The sequence below is a fragment of the Anser cygnoides genome, chromosome 1 (genome assembly GCF_040182565.1).
Source record: "Anser cygnoides isolate HZ-2024a breed goose chromosome 1, Taihu_goose_T2T_genome, whole genome shotgun sequence".
In the NCBI taxonomy this organism is placed as follows: domain Eukaryota; kingdom Metazoa; phylum Chordata; class Aves; order Anseriformes; family Anatidae; genus Anser; species Anser cygnoides.
In genome coordinates this window covers 3,206,991-3,230,950 of record NC_089873.1, presented here as the reverse complement: position 1 = coordinate 3,230,950, position 23,960 = coordinate 3,206,991, and the positions used below count along the sequence as shown (strand labels likewise).

The window sequence follows — 23,960 nt, the reverse complement described above, 5'->3', positions numbered from 1 at the left end:
GACTTTCTGAGGCTGGAGAATAGAAATTAACACCAAGGCTCATCTCCTTTACCTTCTGACAACCACAGCTCTGCTAGTCACCTTAGGCAGAGAAAAATAAGTATTTATAAGGAAAAAAATCATCTGAGCTACTTCAAACATCAAGGACAGTGTGTCCCGTATGGATGGGAAAAATAATGTGAACTTTTTTGTTCTTTCTAACTTGATTGCAGGTACATCTAGGTACTTGGGTCAGATTGAGATATCTACATTTTCTGCTTTGACTGACCCTGCCAACCTTTCCATGCACATGACAAACGCACTGCTGGGCAGATCTGATCACCATGACTTCTTTCTTTTTGTTGTTTTAGAGGGTCTCAGCTGGGGGAAAATAGTAGGGCTGGAGGGGCCATGCTCTAGGATGTCACGGGATAGCATTTCAACAGAAAACAGAGCTTTCTGATATGAGCCAGACTTTCCATTTCTACAGATAGGTGATTCACGTGGGTCCCATATCAGAAATGTTAGCAAGCCAGGGGCACAGAGGAGCCATATCAGGAATATCTGTGATAAATAAGACATCATAAAAAAGGAGATGGGTGAAAAAAATACTGCTAACAACTTCTAACTCTTGTCTGTGTAATAATAATAATTAGCACTTGCATGGAGTTTTTGATCTTCAAAGCACTGCGGAGGCTAATTAAATAGCCCCTCAGCAATCGTGGAAGGCAATTACAGGCTTTTTGTAGTTTTAGCCCCACACTCCAGATGGGGAAACTGAGGCAGCAAGAATATCAGTGAGTGTCCCAGAATGCTCTGTCTGCCCTCAGGACAGCCAAGCTAACCAATGCGGAGCTCAGCACCGCAGCAGCTGAGGACCTGTTCTGCCCCCGCTCATCCATAGACCTGGGAGCTCATTGCCTGGAGCAAACAACTGGAAAAAGCACAGAAAGGAAAGAAAATTATACTTGGTTTGCTGGTGAAATAAAATAGAAACACTGCCCTGTTCCCCTTGAAAAGTCTTGGGGAGTCAACCAGCAATTCTCAGTCAACCTGAAGTGAAAAGTTTTGTTTCCTTTTCAAATTATTGCCTGCTGCTTCCTCAGGTCAGTTCTTAAATGAAAAAAAAAAATAAATCTTGATATAAAACACAGATTGCTGAGGTGTGATTGAGGAAATGACAGATTGTCAACATCGGATTAAATGCAATTTTTGTTGTTGTTGTTGGTTTTTCTTTTGGTCAAAGGAGGAAAGAACCGGGGGAGCTTTTGACCTAAACTCCATTTTTTTTCATTAAATCTACCACTTGTGTAAGATATTTTCGGACATCTTTAGCCCTCTCTTATGGATCTCAGTGTAATGCACAGATGAAGAGAAGCCTTGCCCCAAGGCAAGTCACACAGAGATTAAAACCAAAAGTTCCTAGGCCAGCGTCACCTCCATCGCACTGCTGCCTCTAGTCACGCTGCTTTCCTCCTCCTTATTCCAGACAATAAGCCTCCCTCTCCTCCTTTTTGTCTTGTCCATCCTTCTGAACTCTGCTAGCATTACAAGGCCTTTGATGCAGTGGAAAAAAAGGAGGAGGGAAGTGCTTGTTTTCTGTCTGTCAACATGAGAAACGTTAACTCATGCTGTCCTCCTGACTAACGCTTCTCTTCACATCCTTTGCTCACCAGGGCTGTCCCTCCTTGGAGAGAGACAGACTTATTTCTTCCCTTATCTTCATCTCCAGTGATGTGCACAATGGTTCCTACAGGATGGATGTGCTCAGTTATAGGGGCTCTGCTCGGTTATTGCCCACTTAACTACTGTCTACCTCTGCATCTTGGAGAATAACATTTTACCCTTCTCCTTTTCACTTTCCTGACTGACCTACCCGTTACCCATCCTCTCCTGCAGTTACCTGATAGTGTGCCAGCGTGTTGAGTCTTTTCCAGTCGTTCTCTATCTTGGTTGTGATGTCCTCATCCTGCAGGATCATCCTTGCCCCGCTTGCCTGCCGCCACTCTGCAAGGAGAACGGAGACATTGAATGCTGCCCTGCAGAGCCTCTCAGAGCCTTGTAAGCCCTGTGCTCACAGCCCATGGTGTCACACTTGCAGGCTGCATCCATGTAGCGCCATATCAGTCATTGCCATCGTGCTCCGACTGATGCCTCCAACCACACACAACATATAAATGCATAAATACCCAGAGCCCACGAAGGAGGGAGAGAAGGGACAGAAGAATTATGAAAGGTTAAGATAGACGGTTCAGGAAGTACACAAAAATCATAGCTTTGTGGCAAAGTTCAGAGTCAACTCCTCGGTTATTCAGACCAGTTTCTTTACCCTTGATAAAATAATATTGCTATCACAAAGCCACTTTTGCACATGAACAGCCACCCCTTTAAAGAGTGACACTGAACCATGCAGAGATCAGAACGCAGAGCAGTTGCCTACAGAGGTGAGGGGTCCGAGGCCACTGCACAGCAGCACACAGTGGTGAAGATCATACAGATAAATAAATCAGTGACCAGAGAGCCGTTGTTCCAATGGCAGAGCCAAACAAAGCAAGTCCTGGTGCTTTGGCTCCCTGATTATTCAGTGCTTAACTCATAGCTCACTCCCTGGCTCAGTTTTTTCTCCAGTGTGGCTGCTTCCAAGGCCCACCTGCCCTTGCATATGTTAGCCACAACAAGTGACATGAGCAAATGAATGTCACTTGCCTCAGGGACAGAAATTAGTCACCAGCCCTCTTTCATTAAGCAGCATGGACATAGACTTTTCGGATATGTGAGATATGTCTAACTCCAAGATCTCACCATAGACAGGGCTCCCCTGGGCAGAGAAGTGTCTTGGTCAGTGCAGCACCAGACCCTTTACTGGGACCAGATTGTCTCCATCGGGGCTCACAAAATACTTCTTGCCATTCAAGTCCAGAAGTGATGGAGAGCAGGAAGCCCTTAGCTTTGGAATTGGGACCCAAAGGAGAGAAATGTAACATCACTTGGTGACACCAGCCATGGCTGTGGCTTCAGCACAGCCCACCTGAACCATCCAAAGCTTCCTTTTTGGTGGTTATGTCTCAGTCACCGTGACCCAGCCACACACAGTTTAGCAAGAGCCCAAGCAGAAAGTCTATTCAACTGCTGGAGTTAATTAAAATGAACTCTTGGATATGGAGACATCACCTGCCACCCCTGCTTATTTCTCCTAATATAAAAATGCAAGGACCATTGCAAATTTCTTCTGGTTTCAGCAGTTTTCTTATCACATAATTAAAATGCATTGGGAAAGACGCCCTTGCCTTTATTATTCATTTAAATTAGCAGGGAGAGGTCAGCTGCTGTGTTTATTGCTGGATGTTACTTTGGCAGGAGATACTCTGAGAGTAAGCAAAGGTTATGTTGGCTAAGCACTGATCCTAAACTGCCCTTCATTTACTCCAGCTCCTTAGGACCTCGCCGATATTATCCTTGTGATGTCTGAGGGCGATACTCTCTGTCCGTTGCCCCCTGGACAGGATCCCCAGAAGCTAACTGGTCCCAGATGTTGTTTGGAAGAGCACAAAATGCTGAAGTCCGAGCTGGGCTGGGAAATGGTGCTTTTACAAAGCTCTGCAGGGTGCCAAAGCCACTTGTGTTGTCACAGTATGTCCTCTATGTGCCTTCCTCACGGTCTCCATGGTGTCCCTTTGACCTCTCTCCATCGGGTCCCTGCATATTTCTGTAGTCTTCTTTTCTGACTTGTCTTTGGGGAGGGACACACACTCACATAGTGTTTTGGGAGGAATTCACCAATTCTCAGTTGCGTTGGTTCTGATCTGGAAGGTGGGCACAACTTTCCTCACTCTGTGCTTTTTCTCTGTGCTTGAGGGCTGAACCCCACTGCTCCAGGGCAGCTGGGGACGTTGTGGGAGCCACAGGAAGGTGTCTTCTATGTCTTCTATATCTTCTATGTCTTCTGTCCCACTGTGCACAGACACAGGGGGCTGCCAAGTCCTTCCCCTTGGCCTTCACAAGGAAACGGGCCACGTGAGGAAGAGGAAGGGCCGGGCTTAGTTTGCACGAGATCCACTCCTGAGACAGGGGCAAAGACAAGGGGCAAAGCTCCCTGCAGGGAGGGCTTGGAGCATCTGGCTTCAGTTTCACAGCCTCTTTGCACCGACCAAAACCAAATCACTTCCTCATGCATCTGAGCAACGACCCCGAAAGGACCCCAGGTGTGGACCCCCAGCTCTCCCTAACCGCACAGCTCTCCCCAGTCTCACAATTCCTCTACAGGTGCCACCTGAGGTGGTCACGCAAGGATCTGCAAGGAAATGTGATGGCTGGGAGCAGAGAAGTGGGAAGGGAGGGCACGAAGGAGGGAAAGGTGACCCTGACATCCATATTCACAGAGCTGAGTGAAAAGTGTTAGCTTTGTCCTCACTGGCAGCGCCCTGTCCCCTCTCTCATCTGATCTGCGCACTCCTCTGCGAGCCAGCACAAAGGAAAGACACACTCCAATCCAATTTGTTACACTTCCACCTTCCGGAGAGGGGGAGGGAGGTAAAAAATCCCATTATCTTTATCAAGCCTTCCAATCAGGAGCAGCGGTAAATGCAAACTCAGGAGACAGCTGCTGTGAAGCCTTTATATTTCATTCAGCAGATAGTGTATCTCTTTATTGCACGCAGGAATTACTTTTTTTTCTTTCTTCTTCTTCTTCTTTTTTTTTTTTTTTTTCTTAAGAAACAACCATTCTCTTCAACTTGACTGGGAAAAAACGAAATTCCAGGGGACACCAATGAAGAGGGTTTTGTCTGAGCTGTAGCAATGCCTAGCTAGGGAATGAATCTGTGGGGATATGGGAGATGGGGAGACATCCTCCTGCACCTCAGATCCTACAGAAAATGCTCCACCTCCCTTGTGCCTTCTCTCTGATCCGTGTCACCCTGAAGATGCCCAGTGAACAAGGGAGAAAAGAGCAGCAGAGATTGTTCAGGGGCAACTGAAACACCCAGGAATAGAAGACCTCTCAGCTCACTCCAGATGTCTTCTTCCGAGCTGGTCATCATCAGTTACCCTACCTGTTACAGGCACTTGTGGGTCTCAATGCACGTAATTCATTTTGGTCATCTCTACAAACTGCACAATGCTTCCCACACTTTTCCTAAAGACCTGAAGTCCCATTTGAAGGACTATGAAAAGGTTTGTGGCTGTGCCAAGCAATGGCAAGTGGAACAAATGCATCTAGCTTGCCCATGATCAATGCCTAGTTCACGATCACTTGTGTTCAGGAAGGATTTGTCTGAAGAACCTCGCATGGGCTGCTTTTAGTCCTCCATTCCTAGCAGTAGTTCATCACTTCCCTATGAATTCCACAAAAGACTGGGGTAAGAAATAGAAGAATAAAACCTTTTGTTTCAGTGTTATGGGTTGGAATAAAACCAGCTGGGTGGGAAACAGAAGTGGGGAAATGACCAGTAAGTGGTGACCTCTAAGAAAAGAGGAGAAACTCAGCTCTGCTTCTAGCATGGAGAAAAGACCATCATGGTTGGAAAGAAAAGGTTTATATCAGAACATATAGAGATATGTGAAACACTTCATCCTGTATATGCAAGTTCTGTGCGTTACTGTATATACACTAGAGTTAGACTCAGTTTAAATGGCTCCTAGAGATTAAACCCATCACATCAGTACTGCACTGCTGGTGAGGCACTGAAAGCTTGCCCTGGCCTGAGTCTGAGCCAGCATTACCGAGTGCAAGGCACTCAACCAGCAGCCCCCACTACCTCAGCAGTCCCTTCCAAAAGGCTCCAGGAAGAGTGAATGCCTCAGCATGGAGCCAAATTTCTGTTTTGTGATCCTCACACCCTAACGCTTTCCCAAAGATGGGCTATTTTATTGATAGCAAGGGCTTTAAAGAATAATAATAACAGAAGTAGCCATGGTAGAAAGAAGCCTGTACTCTGAGGGCTGCGGTTTGGGTTTTGGACTAAAATGTAACCTCGGGGTGTCCAAAATGAGTGCTTTCAGCTGACAACCCCCTCCATGAGTTGTCTGGGTAACTGCAAAACATTATGACATTTGCGACACGTACAAGTCACTCTGCCTGCAGCTACCCTGCATTTAACAACTCCAAATAACTCATTAGCTTGTTTGCTTTCTTCATGTGAGCAATCTGGCCTTGGTACGGACAGAAAGCCTGGAAAATTGCAACGGTAATAGAAAACAGTGCTGGTGTGTAGGAAACCATCGATTTCAAAGGCAGATGATAATCATCTGCTCCGACCCACTGTTTAGCATGGGCTGTCGGGGCTGATCCAGCCACCTTTGCAATTCTGAGCATTCAGCCTGGGGCAGGTTGATCCTGAGAGCTCTGTGCTGCTTTCTTTTGTCACCGCTGCTTTCTGCTTCCCCCTTGTTGCTTTTGCTGTCCCCAGAGGATGCCAGGTGCCAGCAAATACTTTTCCTGTGAGGAGGCTGGGCAGGAGCTGTGCCTGGATGTACATGTCCTCTTGTCCCTGCTTCACTCTTGCCAGCCCTGCTCCTCCCACCTTATTAACTGCTGTGCTAAAGGAGCTTGCAACTATATCGTTGCTGGCAAGACTCTTCTCCTAGATGAGAAGATATTAGTTTCTTTTCCCCCTTATTTTTATTATTTATTTTAGCAACTGCATCATCAGTACTAGAGGCTAAACAGATGCTCATCGAGCAGTCTCCTGTCTGTATGGACAAGTCTGTGTCCAGTCCTTCTGGTAGGGATGTAAACGCTCATAAACACTTTCTGGAACTTACTGGTCTTCAGAAGGTCAAAATAACTTACAGCTGCAAAGCTCTGGATGCAAAATTGTCAGACTCCAGTTAAGACCTTGCACGCACACTGTTCTGTACCTTTCAGCTGCCAGAGCTGCCATAAAACTGTGGATTCCAAAGTATTCCTTGTATTTGCAATATGCAGGGAAAACTCCTGCCTCCGAGTATGTATTCATCCCCGCAGTGGAACAAACCGCTCTCCACCCAGCCTGAGACCCAAACCTAATGGGCTCTGTGGTCACCATCCAGCACCACGTGGGTCAATGGATTTGGTTGTAAACCCCATTCCCCCCATTTTCTGTGCTCTCGTTCCCTGCCCTACCTGGCCTGGTGCTCACCCTTGCACTCAGTGTTCCCCTGCTGACTCACAGCAGCTCCAAAATCAACTCAGGTCCTTTTTTTGATGATGTATATGATCTGTTCTTTATTACTGCTGGTTTTGGCAGCTTGTTTTGTTATTCTAACTGCCTTTCATGAGCAGGAATCTTGCTGCAATTTCTGTCAGGAATCCCCTCCTCCCCTACACAAATGTACACACATAAACACACTTAACTTTAATCCCTGACCTCTCATTTCTGCCTCCGTTATTGCTGTGAATTGTTTCTTGGCGTCGGTCCATTCCTCCTCCTTTTGGTTCCTCCTCTACTCTGCCGAGTTTTATAGACGCCATCATTTTCCACTCAAGTCCTTTCCACTGAAGGTCACCAAGGACAAATTCTGGCTGATAGCCTCACACAATACAGCTCTGTGCTAGGCTCCTCATCAATGTCCTGAGCAGACTGCTCTACATCCTCTCATACCAGCCTCCAGGTGTGGTATCAGGTCTGACCCTGGGCTCAGCTTCAAATATCTCACTTCCCCCAGTATCCTTGCTCCAGATTTGGGGCAGAAACTGATTTTAGCCCCAAAGGCATCCCTGTGCTAGGCTGTACAGCTCCTGTGTGCCCCAGAGCTTGAAATGCAAGTGAAGCTACTGCAGCTCTTTCCACCCCCCAAGCAGAGCATCTCACGAAGGAGCAAAAAAAGCATGAATTCATAAACAGAGGGACTGATCTTTCCTTAAAACATGAGTGCTGATCTCCTTGTCCTCTGCAAAAAAAGAAACATCAGCAGCAGCTCCCAGCCCTGCTGTTGGTGGAGGGGTGCTGGCAGGAGAGGGAAGCAGTCAAGGGTGAGATGGATGCAGCCCACTGAACGGAGGATGCTTCATCCTCTTTCCTGTGCCCGCATGATGAGAAATTAATACTGTTTGGGCTGTGACTGTCTCAGCAAGAAGACATGCATAATCCAAGCCCTCACTGATCAGAGAAGAGCCAGGAATAAATCTGAGCTGCCTGAACACTTCTGACAACACCACCCTGTGTTTTCGGTGCTCTTCATCCAGAGGATTTGGGCAGGACGTGCCTTTTCCATACCCTTGATCAAGCCAAATTCTGGGCAGAAAATCAGGGTGGCTACTGATCGTTTTAAGTCCTCAAGGTCAGAGCAGTAGAGCTTTCATAAGCCAGGAGTGTACGCATCAATTTATTCAGTTTCTTCTGCCCTCTCACCATTGCTGATGCTCTGCCCAAGTACCAGGGGGTACTCTGAGTTGGGAGAGGTGGCACTTGGCACAGCAAACAGAGTCTTGTTTGAGCTTGATTGTCTCTCCTCTCCCCTCTTCCCTCTCCTCTCTCCCCTTTTTCCCTTCCCCCAGCCCTGTGGCGTTCAGGGCCTGTTGTTCACTCACATACCCAGGTCCATATCAGCAGCTTTGGGCCGGTGGGAGCAGGGCACATTCTTGAAGATGGCATCGAGGATCTTCTCCTTGACCTGAGTGATGGTGTCACAGTTCAGGATCTTCACCGGGATCTCGGGGCTGTTCACGTTGTCAGGGTTCACGCAGCTCAGGACCTGAGAAAGAGGCATGAGACACCATAAATTTCACAGCAACGCAGGTACCCTGTGGTCAAATTCCACAGCAACCTTCTGGCAGGTCCCTGCAACCTACAAGCCAGAGGGATAGGATGGATTAAGGGGAAAAATGTGTACCAAGAGTATTCCCTCCTCTGACAGAGCAGAGGTTTCATAGAGGTCTTTTTCATGCATCCAGTTCTCTGCTGCTCTCAATCTCTTGCCCTGGGGTCATTTCTTATCACTTATCTGTGCCCAGTGGATTAAGGGTAACTCAGGACCTACCTCCCAGATAAGAGCTGTGAGCTCCTAGATGCTACAGCTAGTGATCTGGGGGTAATTTGAGGGGTTTTCTGAACGTGTATCTCATGCCATTTGTCTCTGTGAGGTGAAACTGCTATACCTGTGGGAGCAGTCCCTCAGATTCGAGCCTCATCTCCTTGGCATCTTTGCTATATTTAATAACCGAAAGCCCAAGAGTACCATTTCAGGTTCTGGTGTGATCAGTAAAAATGGCATTCACCTAAGTGATACCAGACATTTGTCATTGACACACTGTTTTCATAGAAACCATTCAAAATGCAATCAGCCCAGACTCTGGCTGAAACCGACCTGGTATCCAAAGGGTTCTCCAGAGCTTTTCTTGGCCTCTGACCCATTCCCTGCTCCCTAGAGATCTGGCAAGGCAACCTAGTTCTATAGTAGTACCCTTGCATTGCCACCTGCCGTTGACAATTTAGGTAAAAGTAATCTTCAATCTCTCAGCTTTAAGTTGGCCCATCTTCCGAGCAGTCATGGGACAGCCCAAGACACTTCTCAGAAGAATGTTGTTAATTTGAAATGCAGGGATTCTTAAAAATAGATATACAACAAGAAGTCTTATAGCTTTCACATATAGAACAAGAAAATTGAGCCAACTAGAGAGGCCTTTGATTTCTCAGAAGGAGAATATCATTTTCTCTAAAGACTCTGTCCAAGAATAAATGCAAAACATGTGAGGTGGGGAGCGAGAGAGGGATGCTTTAAACAAACACACAGAGTGTCTAATAGCAATTTGCCCACTAACACTTGGGTCTGTCTATGTCAAGTGTTCTGCTCTCTTCAAGTTACAGGAGTGTGAAGTCTATAAACTTTTATAAACTTAACACCTTTGCACTTGGAAGGAGTATTCAGTGGAGCTTCTGGCTATGTAGGGTTATTAAACGTTCCTGTGCAACTTTTACAAGTGCAGGCATGTTAGTTTTGGTGACCTAGACAAATTCTACCTTGACCATAAATTCCTGCCCGTAGTATGCAATAGGTTCTTAACCTACTGTGGGCTCTGAAGGTGGCTTGAAACGGGTGAAATCATATCAGTATAATTATGTATTGGCTCACCAGGCTCCCTTTGGTGCTGTTATGCTCAACTAAGAGGGACTTGTGAAGATACTGCTTACAAAGAGCTCTGTGATCTTTCTGGATGAAAGGGTAGATAAAAATATGAGATATTGATTACATCATAATGCTATTATTTATATGTCACTTCCAGAAGTATTGAAGAAGCATCATTTCAGATAATAAAGACAGTGGCACAGATTTACAGTTCTGTGGCATCTTTCATCTCAAAGGATCACAGAGCTATACATAAAAAGCACTGCTGAAATGCATTCAGTGTTGAGGTTATTAGTTGCCCCCCACCCACTACACGTCTGTAGGGAAATGAAATGGTGATGAGAGGCTAGACCAGCTCTTTTGAGAGTGCCAAGGGGGCGTCACATATGGCTCCAGTGACCAGGTTACTCTGCAAGTCTCTGCCATTGATCTGAGCTCACCTAAAGCAGATTGAGCTGATGCCAGTCAGAGCAAACTCTGTGGAGTGATTCAGCACCAATGCAAGCACCTTGGGTTCAGGTCAGTTGTCTACATGAATGCAACTCATGCACTGAATGCTGTGTCAGTGCAGCAAAACAGCGGTGATAGTCATGGGGTCAACATGAAAAGATATGGGCTGTGAGCAAGCGCAATAGTAATCTCTGAGCCCTGCTCTCCCTCCGACTTTTCATGACCTTGGGCCATGTCATCTCACTGAGTTTGTGTTTATTGACCTTCTTCTACAACCTTGGGCTCTTTAATTTTTTGTCTGTCAGCCCTTTCAGCCATGAACTGTCTCTAAGTGTATATAGACATGCAATACTTAGCACAACTAAGCCCTGGTCTCTGCCGTGGATTACTGACATTTAAATTACAAATGCATGGTTTAGGATTAGTCACATGGGGACCCTGGTCCTGAGCTCTCTGCAGCGTTTGGGTGGTTTGCCTGGGGACCAGGATATCAATACAGTTTCTGTCCCAGGGAAAGAAATCTTTCTTTCCTTTCTAGATTAGGCTAAGTAAGGTCCCATGGGGCTAGCACACAGCAAGTCTTGGCAGAGAGCAAGGAGGAGAAGGACCCCCCCAGAGAAGCCAAGCACAAGAAACCCCTCTGATGTCTCGTTCGTGGCTTAACTCCCTGAAAGGCCTTAACCAAACGCAGCTCAAAACATATTTATCTACCCTGGAGTATGTTGTCAGAGGAGATGATCCGATTAGAATCTCAGCGCTGGAGCCACCGAGGTGTGCAGGGACCACACTGAGCATGCCATTGCTCAAGATGCATTGGGCAGCTCCCTCCTGCCACCCCCGAGCACTAATTATCCAATCCTCTTGACAGCTTCCGACACACATCGAGGCCTTTGCTCCTCTGCATTATTTGTGTCAAGAGAAATGAAGCTGATGCAGGAGATGGATAGTCTTTCATCTCCCGGTGAGAGCGGAGCAGTGGCGGTAGGGAGGAGGTTTTTACAGCTAGGCTTTGGTTTGGTGAATGGCTAAAAAATTGTGGATTCTGGCAAAGGCAGATGGTAGCCAGCAGGGATGAAAACTTCTCGTCTTTCATAGATGCAATAATCTAGCTGGGCTTTTAATAACACTACAGACCAGAGATGATGCTCACTGTTAGTGGAGACATTAGCACCAGAGGGTGCTTCTCTGAGGTATACAGCCTGGGAGATGACCTACTGTTTAGCTACTGCACATCTATTCTAGCAAATCACATCCGTAACTACCTTATATTGCCCTGGACTGAAAAATCCCTTGTACATACACAAATTGCTATGCAGTGCAAAGACCTTAGCCCACTGAGGATTGCTTCCTTGGAGAACTATAGGACCTGGCACACAGCAAATTGGAACTATCTGGTCTGGAAAGAAATCAGATCAAAACAATCTAAATTTAGTGAATGAGGTGCATATTGTAAAATCAGTAATTCCAGATGTCTGAAATTGCTCTGTCTGCTTTTGTCTCCTTGGATAAGTCAATTTCTTTGGATTTGCTTTTCATTCAAACCATATTTGAAATCGTGCCTTAAAATATTTGGTCATGATTAATGAAAACTATAGAATAACCCCCTTCCAAAGAAGCCCTGGCCTTGCCTTCCTGGAATAACGACAACAAACAGACTGTTTCAATGTGCCACGTTGCTAGACTTGTGATTTAACTCAATTCAGCAACCATCTAGCACTCATGAAACATGAACAACCCAATGAATTTTAGCTACACGCACTACGAACTCATAGTGGTGACCAGATGCGCTTGGGAGAGAACAGGAGACATTCAGGGAATTCTTATATTACAAACACTGAATCAGTTCTTGCTTTATTTCATTACTATATATTTTTGACAAAAGATGACAGAATAATGTCTGCTTAAAAAAGGTAGGGGAAGAACAAATTATAAGAGAAATAAGGAGAAACAGAAAGGAAAGAATGATCTTATTCATATTCTGTTTCTTCTTAATCTCCTTCACCGAAGCTGATCTCTGTAAATCTGCTAAGATTCCTATCGGGATATATTTGTCTGCTCTTGAGATGTAAGAGGGAGAGCTGATTAACATCAAACAACACAAAGCGAATGGAGGAGAGCTTTGTTCAGGCTGATGTATAATTACTACCCTTTGCTGGCTGCTTTATATCAAGCCTAAAAGGATCGGAGGGATTTCCTTCGGTGAAAGTGATCACTCTGTGCCTGCATTTTTCTCCCTTTTCCTCACTCTCTCCATGTAAGATCAGGCCTCCAAATTGCCAGACAACCACATCTAATAGAAAAGAAGCACTGCCCTGGTGATTTAATAGGAAAGTCCCATTTTTAGAATGGAAATTAAATTGCAGTCTCATTTAAGAGTGAAGTCTACCCCCTCATTAGACTTGGATTCAACTGAAGCTAGGCTCTAGATCGTAGTCAGTGAAGAAAAACAGACATTTGTAGATTCAGCCCACCTGAGCTAAGACCTAAGGAAGGTCAAGGAAATTGTAATTGTATGCCCAGCCTGGGCACGGGGCAGCTCTGCCACTGGTGCTGGGGCCCAGGGGGAGGATGGAGAGAAGGGGGATGAAAATACCTCCAGGTGGTCTCAAGCATGAGGAGGAAGAAACCCTACTGTGGACATCACAGTCCTCCTGCTGAAGATCTTAGGGTGGTGACAACTGCAGTGACAACCCCAGCTTCTGCTGGAGGAAGACCACTACCTTTGACCTTAGGAGTTGGAGGGATGGGCATCACTCCAAGAAAAAGGGGTAGATGTAAAAAATGGTTTGCCTACCAGAACAGAGTAAATTGTTCATATCTATTGTCTACACTTTCACAGGCATTTACATGACCCAAGGTTCACATTTGTCTTCCAGTGCTCCTGGATCTCACCTAACCCAGTCAATGGCAAAGGACTGTCAGCCTAACCTGCAGTGAGAGCAGACCTCTTCACCCAACAAACAATGTCCTTGGGGAACTGGAGATGGTCTGGGCATGGGATAGGGCACAGTGGAGGTAAATTGGAAGCAGTTGTCTTTGGAAACTGAGAGTTCAGCCACAAACTTTGTTGTGACAGGGAATGCAACTAGTGGATCCTCATCAGGGTTATCCTGCTGGGTTGCAAGAAGAAATTGTTCAGGTGGTCAACATACCCTTCACTGACTTCTTTCCTCAAAATTCCCTTTTTCTAGAAGAAGGTGGACAAGCTCATAGGAGAACATGCTCAGAGCACTCACCAGTGTCTTGTAGTCTATCTGCTGTCGGATAAGCTTGTCCTCACTCAGCGAGTACCGGGCCTCCCCAGTGATTGAGTCGATGGGACCCTTTTCCATCTGCTGCTTGATGGCACAGAACAGGGAGAACAGAGGTTCACCGGCACACTCCTGCAGGGATGAGAGTTAACAACCAGGTCAACCAGGAGGGACAGAGGTGAAAACCTGGATCCCCAACCCATATAGCATATCCGTGATTGCTGCAGCTTGCCACCCCAGTGACAAGTCAATCACTGGGTGAATTACCATGTGATTCCACACCAGCCCATGTGTCCATCAGGTTCGCCCAGAGTTCTCAAGAAATAACAACGAACCATCCCCAAAACCACACTTTTTGGCCATGGGTAGCTCATGGCATGATAGGCACCTCTGTCTCTCCTTTGGGTGTCAAGTCACTGCCACTGGGCCAGAGCTTTGCACCAGAGCAGGCAGTGGGATGGGTCCTGGAGGACCTCGAGGCAGGGCTTGGCAGGGTTTAGGACCACTGGTGCCCCATCCTGGGTGTCTGGGCAGAGCCCACACTCTCCCTGGGCACTCTCATGCTGGAGGCAAGCAGGGATGCTTGGGCAGGAGCAGCTCCTGACCCAGGGGAGATGCACCCCTGGAGCTGTGTGGTTGCATCGGTGATGTTGGGTGTGTAGGGTCCAGGCTAGGACAGCAACAAGGAGCCCACAGGCAGGGCCAATAAAGCACCTGCTGCCCTCATGTCCCATTCCCTTCATTCACTCCCAGTCCACTCTTCCCACACCTTTCCTGTCCTCTCCTCTCTTGCTGCCCTCACTCTGCACACTCATGTCCATGCACCCCTCCTTATTCTTTCTTCTCTTCCCTTCTCTTTCATGCCTCTGTCCTTCCTCCCCTCCTTCCCACCTTGCCCTCCCCTCTTGTGCTGTGTCCCAACTCACTGAACGAGGTCATTTTCCTCTAGTGTAAATCCCAGCAACAACAAATTAATAATCTGAAGCCAAGTGGCCCCTTTCTCAGTTCCTACACCTGTCTCCCACTTAATTAGCTTATCTGCCAGCAACATATTGCTAGTGTGTGCCTGTCTCTTGCCCTTATCAGGCCACCACTCAGGCTAAGGCAAGAAGACAAGTAGCTGAGTGGGGGGGAAGACTATTATAAAAGTAGTGCTTTAAAAAGTCACCTCCTTGTATCCTTTCCTTTCAGCTGCAAGTGGGAATCTGATACTAGAGCCACTGAAATTACCTTCCAGGGACCTTCAAAACTTCCCCATGCATTCAGACTGGTTGTTCCTGGGGTTTGGGAAGGTTCAGGGGAATGGGACTGGTTTGTAAAGCTTTGAATTTCCAAGCAGAGGGTGGCTATCCTGTCCTAGTGGTGTAAGATGAGGTGTAGGGAGATCTAGCAACAGTGCTGAGAGTGGCAGGAAGGTGAAAAGTCACCTCTCTCCAAAAGGCTTGGTCTGAGTATGGTACAAGAGCAATTATCATAGAATCATAGACTGGTTTGGGTTGGAAAGGACCTTAACGATAATCTAATTCCAGCCCCCTGCCATGACAGGGACACCTCCCAGCAGCCCAGGCTGCCCCCAGCCCCATCCAGCCTGGCCTTGGGCACTGCCAGGGATGGGGCAGCCACAGCTCCTCTGGGCAGCCTGGGCCAGGGCCTCACTACCTTCACAGTAAAGAATTTCTTTCTAATATGTAATCTACACCTTCTCCTTTGTAGTTTAAAGCCATTCCCCCTCATGTCCTATCCCTACACCCCCCCAGCAAAGTGGTCTCGAAGGATGAAAGCCTCTTTTTTATTACCTATCACCCAAAAGAGACCTTCCAGAAGTAATGAGAGGGCTCAGAGGGTGTCGCAGGTCATTTCACTCTTTTGCTGGTGAGTGTCCTGCAAAGTCAATGCTACCCCAACTAAACCCTGCCAAGAACCAATGCATTAAAGCATCTGTTCATCCAGGCCTGCAGCTTCTCTTACCTTAAGGAACTTGTACAGAAGGAAGGTGAACCAGTTGGTGAGCATTTTCTCAGCCACGGACTCTGTCCTAAAATCAGACCAGGACAAAAAAAAACAAATTGGAAATGAGTTAGTCATGTTAGCTATATCAAAGGGCTGGTTGAAAGATTGGCAGTGTGCATCTTAATGCCCAGGTCTCTGAGCCCCTTGGAAAGTCAGGCATGGCACCATCAGGATTAAGCACATCCCAGAGTCTCTATTTTAGCTTTGGATTTAGGAAACCTTCAGGCATGTCCTTACTGCCATAGTAATTCTCCTGTGACTAAGGAAGTCCTTGCATGTCTGTTCTGCAGTTTGTCCATCAACGAAAGAGAGATGACAAGTTAGGAATCCTTCTCAGAGATGCTCAGGGAGGATAAATCTATCAAATATGAGGGGCTTTTATCTGGTAACGATTATCTCCCTGGTATTTGGGAGTGATTATACTCCCCAATGTATCAATGTGGCACATTCACAGAACTACTCCTGTAGCCCTTGAACTCTATCCTCAACCAAGCAAAAATCCATCCTGAGTCTTCAGGGTGAACTTTTCCTACAGAATCACTAACTTGGACTTGTTAATTTGGTTTGGACGCCAGGAGCACAGGATAAGCTTGTGTTGGCTCCAGAACACACAATGATTTTGCTCAAGAAAAAAACAAGAGTCCTCGCTTGAATGAGTAAAAGTGGGATTTGCTAGGCCACCCGAGGGTTCTTGCTTAGGGATGCAGCTTGCATTTTAAATTCCCTAGTCCTTCCGCATAAAGTTGGCCTCATTTCCTCTGCCTACAGCAATCATTGCTCTGTCTCTGTCTGGAGTTGCCTCTGTCCAAACCAGTCTGTTTTCTTGTATTCCCCTCAGTCACAGTCACCTAGCCACTGTTCCCCATTGATCATGGCATTAACCTCAAGTCCAGCACTCTCCACACTTTATCATCCTCGCAGAGGATGTTAAATTTTTGTTGCCCAGGCAACTTTGATCTCTTTGGGTCTGTGGATGTCATCTCTGACATCTCCTTGTGCTTTCAAAGCTTGACACAGTGGAGGTGTCTTCGAAGTTCACTGCCTCTCCTTCTAAAGGCCACATTGCATTTCCAAAAAATAGGAGTACAGTTAGAAAAGAGCTGGAAGAAGGGGGAAAAAAAAAGGAAGAAGAAGACAGGAGAAAACACAAATGAACAACCAGGGAAGACAAAGAGATGGAGAAAGGGAAAAAGAAAAGAGAAGATCAAGTGAAGGGACAACTGGAAGAAGGCAGTGCCATCCAGCATCAGAGGAGAAGCACAGAGAGGAGGCTTGGGGACAGCTGGGGGGAGGATGCCAGCCAGGCTGTAGGACTCAGGGAGTCAACTGGCACTGAAGCCTGGTCTCTGCCCCTGGCTTTGCTGCCCTGAATGCCAGGAAGTGCCTACTGCTCTTTTTTTTTTTTTGCTTGTACTCCATGGTGGGCTCTGTGCCAGAAGAAATTCTCCCCAGCAGGCACCACAGACCTCTCCTCTGCCTGAGCCATCCATCGTCATCAGCTCAGGGCCCTTCAAACACAGCTTTCAGCAGTGGCAAAGGCCATCCGTATTCAGTAGACTTCCCCTAGTTTTACTTCAGGTCCTGGCTTGAATGAGAAGGGTCGGTTCAGACCATGGAAAGGAGAGGATGAATGTCATCCTAAAAGGAGAAAGGGCTGATTTCCCTAAGCAGGGAAAGTACATTAATCGCAGAGCACTAGATTTGTAACTCAAGGTTTCCCATACAACCCTGGCATTTAGACCTTGGATCTGGCCAGGAAGCACAAACCCAGACTCGTGCCCTTTATAACACCATTTCTGTTGTCCTGCTCAGCCCTGCCTTCTGGTTTTAACCATCTCCCAAAGCCAATGCCCAGGAAGAGACAGGAGATCCCACGATGCAGCTGAAGAAGACTCCACATATGTCCACATGTTCTGAGGTGACTCAGAAACGAGAAGCACAGCAGGGCAGTCCAAATCTCAGGCAAGATAAGGCAACAGCCTATTTACTCACCTTAAAGACCAAGTATATTATACGGCCTGTTCTTTGTGATATAAGTAGAACACAAATCCAAAATAAGGATTACGAAACATGGGATCTTGCTGCCCTTATGAAGCTTTCCGGAAAATCCACACTAAAATCTATTGACAGTGCAGCCGTGAAACTTTAATTGTTGGCTGGTTTTTGGTTACGGATGAAATGGAGAGAGATCTACAGACACACTTGCTGGAAGGGGAGGAAATGTGGAGAGGATGCCAGGGGGAACGTCGAGCGTGCCACCGGCCTGCTGGGGCTGGCTGAGGTGGCCTTGCGGGGGCTACGTGGCCTCGGCCACCCCCCCAGCATCCCCCCTCTACCACCTGCTGCGCAACGCGGCAGGACGTGCCACGACCCCCCGGCCTGCCTCAGGCTTTCTGCTTCTTCGAGCTGGCGTTGGAGCAGTGCCGGCAGCTCTGCAGGAGCCGCTGCTACGGCGAGGCGGAGGAGGCGGCGGAGGACGCCCGCCGCTTCTTGGGCGGCTCCGGGGTGCCGCTGGGCGAGCCCCTGGGCCTCCTGGAGGCCGCGGTGAGGCTGAGCCGGGCGCTGGCCGATTTTTGTTTTTTTTTTAACTGCATGAAGTTCAACAAGGCCAAGTGCCGGGTCCTGCACCTGGGGCGTAACAACCCCAAGCAGCGCTACGGGCTGGGAGAAGAGTGGTTGGAAAGCTGCCTGACGGAGAAGGACCTGGGAGTACTGGTTGATAGTCGACTGAATATGAGCCAGCAGTGTGCCCAGGTGGCCAAGAAGGCCAACAGCATCCTGGCTTGCATAAGAAGCAGTGTGGCCAGCAGGTCTAGGGAGGTGATTGTCCCCCTGTACTCGGCTCTGGTGAGGCCGCACCTCGAGTACTGTGTTCAGTTTTGGGCCCCTCGCTACAAGAAGGACATGGACGTGCTCGAGCGAGTCCAGAGAAGGGCAACGAAGCTGGTGAGGGGTCTGGAGAACAAGTCTTACGAGGAGCGGCTGAGGGAGCTGGGCTTGTTCAGCCTGGAGAAGAGGAGGCTCAGGGGAGACCTTATCGCTCTCTACAGTTACCTTAAAGGAGGCTGTAGAGAGGTGGGGGTTGGTCTGTTCTCCCACGTGCCTGGTGACAGGACGAGGGGGAATGGGCTAAAGTTGCGCCAGGGGAGGTTTAGGTTGGATGTTAGGAAGAACTTCTTTACTGAAAGGGTTGTTAGGCACTGGAATGGACTGCCCAGGGAGGTGGTTGAGTCACCATCCCTGGAGGTCTTTAAAAGACGTTTAGATGTAGCCCTTAGTGATATGGTTTAGTGTAGGACTTGTTAGTGTTAGGGCAGAGGTTGGACTAGATGATCTTGGAGGCCTCTTCCAACCTAGACGATTCTGTGATTCTGTGATTCTGTGAAGAAAGAGGAATGTCTTTTAGGGGAAGGAACCCTGTGCTGGGAAGTCTTGAATGAAGCCCGAGAGCAGCAAACCAGCAAGGGAAAGCAGTTCAGCTTTCATTCAGCCCTACTTGCCTTATTCACACCTGCCTGTACACAGCTTCATGCCAGCCCTACAGGGCCATGTGAGCTGTGGCTGTACACCATCCTGATTTCATACCCTGCTGCAAAAAAAAACAAAATCAAGCTAATTTGTCCTTTTCCTCCAAAATGGACTATCATGCTCATGTTAGTGGGGCACAGGTTGCCCTTCCCAGCTTGGTCTAGCCCCAGGTATCTTTACCTCCGGAGAAGCAGCTTGGGGTGGTTCTTGCTCTCCAGATTTTTGTCTATGAGGTCAGCCAAGAGCTGCTTGAGGACATCCGTAGCGTACTCCAGCTTGCTCTGCAGCACTGTCATGATCAACGAGGCCACATTGCCACGGTCCCGCATGGAGAAGCTGCGCTGGGACTCCAGCGTGCGGATGAAGGACAGCAGGAAAACCTTGTTGTTGATGAGCTGCGCAAAGAGCTTGAGGCCTTTCTCCACCCGTTCCTGCCTGTAGCCAGGGACCTGTATGAGAAGACAAGGAGTTTATACCTTTCCCTCACTACCTACTGTCAGGCCATTCCCAAAAGGGCTGTACACCTATTGCTACTTCTCTGCCCTCAGCCCTCCATCTCCTCCAACTGTACACTTCAACATCAAGCAGAAGGCAGATCTAAGACAGGAAAAGGTAAAAGCTGCCTCAAACAGCAAAGACAATTTAAAAGAAAGAAAAATAATCTAGAAGTCAGGTAAGCACTTCCTTCTGCTTTACAGGATAGTCCTGTGAAAAGGAAGCGAGTCCATACATCATCTGAAGATTAGGAAGCCAGAGGGACCTCCTAACCACAGCCAGATGATTATTTTCCATCCCTGCATCCCTGAACATTTAGTGGAGATAGCTAATGCCTGGATGTTGTACCACAGCATATTGTTTTTTTATTGCAGTCAGACTGAAATCTCACTCTGTCCTCCCCTAACACCTCTTTTTATCCCTGCAAGAAACCTGCTTACAGAGAAAAACAGTGTAAGTCAATGCTGGAAAGGTTATGTAGGTCTCCTGTTGGTCTGACCTGTCTAGGTCTCCTTCCCACCACATCCCAGCAAGTAACCACACATCAGCTGTCCTTCAGTAGCTGCTTGGGTACAGGGAAGGTGCAACATGGGGACTCCAGGACACAGGTTTGGGGGTTCTGCTTCAGGGAGCTGGGGGGGGTAGTAAGAATGTGAGGGGAGAAAGAACTCCAAGAGTCATGTTTTGAGGAGATGAAGAGATACAGTTGAGGTGGTGAGCATGGAGATGTGTCTTGGTTTGAAAAACTTGATAGAAGAAGGTGTGAGAAGGCAAAAGAGCTGGGACCTATTTTGGAAGTCCTACTGCGGTGGGACCCTAGGGCTTGGTAGGTGAGATGGTTCAGAGGCAGGGAGGTTGGTAAGGCTCTGATGTATTTCTCATTTGTGAGAGGCTAGTGAGCTATCTAATAAAATAAAACAATTTAGAACCTCAGCACTGGAGCCTAGATCCCACAATCTGCAGTGGGCACTACCCTTTCCTGCTCTTCTGCCTCTGGATCAAAATGAAGCCATACTCTGTGGGTATACTACATCCCTTTATCTGCTGCACCGGTGTGGTCCTAAATAGAGAACTCCAAACTCATTCCTTCATGTCACTGAAGCTCTTTCAGCCCTTCAGAAAGATTCCCTGGAAGCTGGAAAGTCACAACTCAGAGAAACACATGCTACTAAGGCATGTATTCATGAAACCTCCCAGTTTTGGCACTTTAATCCAAAACAAGTTGGCATGCTTAAACAACCGAGTAATGCAAGTCCCCTTAAAGAATCATTACTTTTTTATTCTGGAAATTGGAGATCTTAACTCTTTTTGCATACAGCAAATAAATTACTTAGTAAATAGCTTGAGACAACCAACCAACCAACCACTACCACCCATCCTGCTAATAATTATTTTTAACTCACTTGCTTGAACATTTAATATTGTCTATCCCCAGGTTATTATGGAGAAATAAAAAAAATAACAAGAGAAGTATTTTGTAGCGCATCTGGAAGCAGTTAATTAGCAAATGAGCTGGAAATAAGTAAGACCTGCTCACTGCAGGATCTCTGTTGGGGCCTTTTCCCAATAAATATAAACTCCTTCTAGGTGCTACAGAGAAAGGAGCAGAATGGAAACTGCCTTCCCTTGTTTGTTGGTAGCCAAAGATGTTGACATCGAAAGAGCTACAGAAGGTTTAAAGAGGATTAAGGGGAAAAATACAATAAAATAATTTAAAATAAAATGAAATCAAGGGAAGAGAAGATCAAATGTGACAGATTGAAACGTTGGCTCTGTGTCTCTCTGCATGTATATTCATATGGGAGCATCTATGGTAAAAAGTCTGCAGGGTCAAATGCCATTCTGTGGTCAGCTGGCTGAGGCTGATGAATATACAAGTTGAAGCTGGCCATGGGTATTATGAAAGTGTTTGTATGTGTGTATGTACGCGGGGGAGAAATTCACCTCCCCTCATCTTTTGTGCTCACTTGTTGCATTTGCTGAGCTGCTTTTCCTGAGGGAAAACAGCTCAAGGCTACTCTTCCTGCATCCCAAAGGCAAATCTCTACAATAGCCAATGTGTAATGCAGCCTCTCACCCATTCCCAACAGTCCTCATTGCTTCCAGATCATTTTTTTTAATGGTTCTCACCATATAGTTTGATGAAGTTTGGCTCTCCTGAAGGGCATGAGCGCAGAGTAGCAGGAACCTCTGATTACACAGACAGCCAAGCGTGGTATTGCCTGCGCCAGCTTCTATTCCTCCTCCCTGCCAACTCACCCCAGTCTTGGCCTCCAGTAATCTCACCAGCACATGCCAGAACCTCTCTGAAGCACAGAGCTTGCCAAAGACTTTGCAGAAAGCTCAGCCAAGGACCTCCCTGGCCTTGGCCGTGGTGTGTTACCCGCTTCTCTGGGCCAGCTATCCCTTGAGCAGATCCTGTCCAGAGCTGGGCAGTGTCTCACCATCCTCCCACCACTGCTGTATGGAGAGCTGGGATGAAGGGGGCAGATGTGGGTAGGTTATGGGCGGATTGGTCCTGGAGGTTTCTGACCTCACTGCAAACCACAGAGCAAAGGTGAACCTCCTTCAGAGAATACAGGTTATTTCTGAAGGTGTTGCCAGAAAGAAAGGACTCTGGGTAGAATCAGAAATAGTCAAAGCTGCTGTGGTATAGGCAGATATGCTGCTCTGCTATAGGACTATTTTTCTGGACCCTGCACAGTCTGAAAAATAAACCCCAATAGGATGGAGACCAAGGAGGAGCTTAAAGAAGCAGACCTAACACACATAGATGTATGGGACTCTTCTAAGTAAATGAGTGATCTAACAGAATTTAACATCTAAGATAGCAAAACTCATCCTCCCTTTTCAATCTGGACTTTTAATGAGGTATTATTTTGTCCCTGGGAAGACACAGCATTGAAAGACATCATTTCCCCACCACTGGCACATCTTTTGCATTCAGGGCATGAGAGGAGCTGGCAGCTGGTGATGTTGATTTCATACCTCCAGGTCTCTCAGGACTGGGTGATCTTCAATGCCAGGGAAAAGCACCCTCATGGTGTAGGTTCGGTAATCGAGGAAAGGGATCCCAGCTCCATCCAGGTCACTTGTCAGCTCGTGAATATCCGTCTGCAGCTCCGCAAAGGCTGACACAAAAAAGGAACAAGGCATGCATCAATGACAGTCCAACTCTCCCTCATCATAATGGAAAAGGCCTTCAGACCCATGTGCATGAGACTAAGGTATAGATGGAGAAGCAACAGACGGAGAGGAAGAAGGTGGACAAGAGCCGGCTCACCCTTCCCACCACATAACCTTTCCTCAGGACCATATGCCAAGGCTCCTTCTGGACACTGAGTTAGCCAGTGCAGGTAAGACAAGGTGGAGGAATAAAGGATTTGGGTAAAATGGGCAAAGTCAGATTAGATCTAGGCTCAAGCCAACCCCACAACTCCCATTTCTTGGTGATATTTTGGCTCAAAGCTTTGTGGCTGGATCCTTGTCTCCTGACACTGTGGGAGTCTTCTCCCACATCATACCTTCTTTCCCCATCATACCTTCTTTGCACTCCAGTGCCACCCTGGACTCCAGGTTGTCCATCTGCATCTGCAGACGCTTGAGGGTCAAGTCACTTTCTCGGGACTTGCGCTTGTAGGCAATCAGCACAGCCACGATGAAGATGATGAGCAGACCACCAGCCACCGCGATGCTGACGATAGCTGGCAAGCTGAGGGGGCTGTCTGGAGAGATGTAGACCATCCCCGGGGAGAACTCCATCCCTCCTACACGAGCCTAGAGGGAAGGCAGGAGAAAGTTGTGTTGAAAATCCCATACAAGCAGGAACAGGGAGGAACTCCACCATCACCACAACTACAGCTGCTATGCAAGTCAAGCTCCCATGATAGCACATGAATCATGACCTCTCAAATTAAACAGGGCATGAAGTATTCAGGTATAGAAAAGCTAAAACCATCTGAAATGTCATGTAGAAGCAGCTCTGTTGGTAGTGTCACCATAGACCAAAACAGCAAAGAACTCTCGGGTGAGAAATATCTTACCATGTCTTGTGTGAGACAAACCTCACCATGCCCAATGCCCTGGCTACACATCAATTCAGGGTTCATTTAGGGTTTTCCATCCTATGTCCTGAACAGCTAAGCTGTGTTGCACTGCCTTGATGTCAGTTAGTCTGAGAACGCATGCATGACGCATCGCTCT

At 47.3% G+C, this 23,960-nt stretch overlaps 1 protein-coding gene across 3 annotated transcripts in view; it reads right to left on the bottom strand.

Moving 5' to 3' along the window:
- The window catches only part of PLXNA4 (plexin A4), a 423,946-nt gene that overhangs the window by 27,990 nt on the left and 371,996 nt on the right, over positions 1-23,960 (bottom strand). For all 3 annotated transcript variants that reach the window (XM_067001227.1, XM_048062474.2, XM_013185453.3), the window contains 7 exons: positions 23,300-23,534; positions 22,746-22,888; positions 19,443-19,711; positions 15,693-15,759; positions 13,710-13,856; positions 8,493-8,652; positions 1,883-1,986 (listed from right to left, as the gene is read on the bottom strand). In XM_067001227.1, coding sequence (XP_066857328.1) covers positions 1,883-1,986; positions 8,493-8,652; positions 13,710-13,856; positions 15,693-15,759; positions 19,443-19,711; positions 22,746-22,888; positions 23,300-23,534 — 1,125 coding nt within the window. The remainder of the gene's footprint in view (positions 1-1,882; positions 1,987-8,492; positions 8,653-13,709; positions 13,857-15,692; positions 15,760-19,442; positions 19,712-22,745; positions 22,889-23,299; positions 23,535-23,960) is intronic.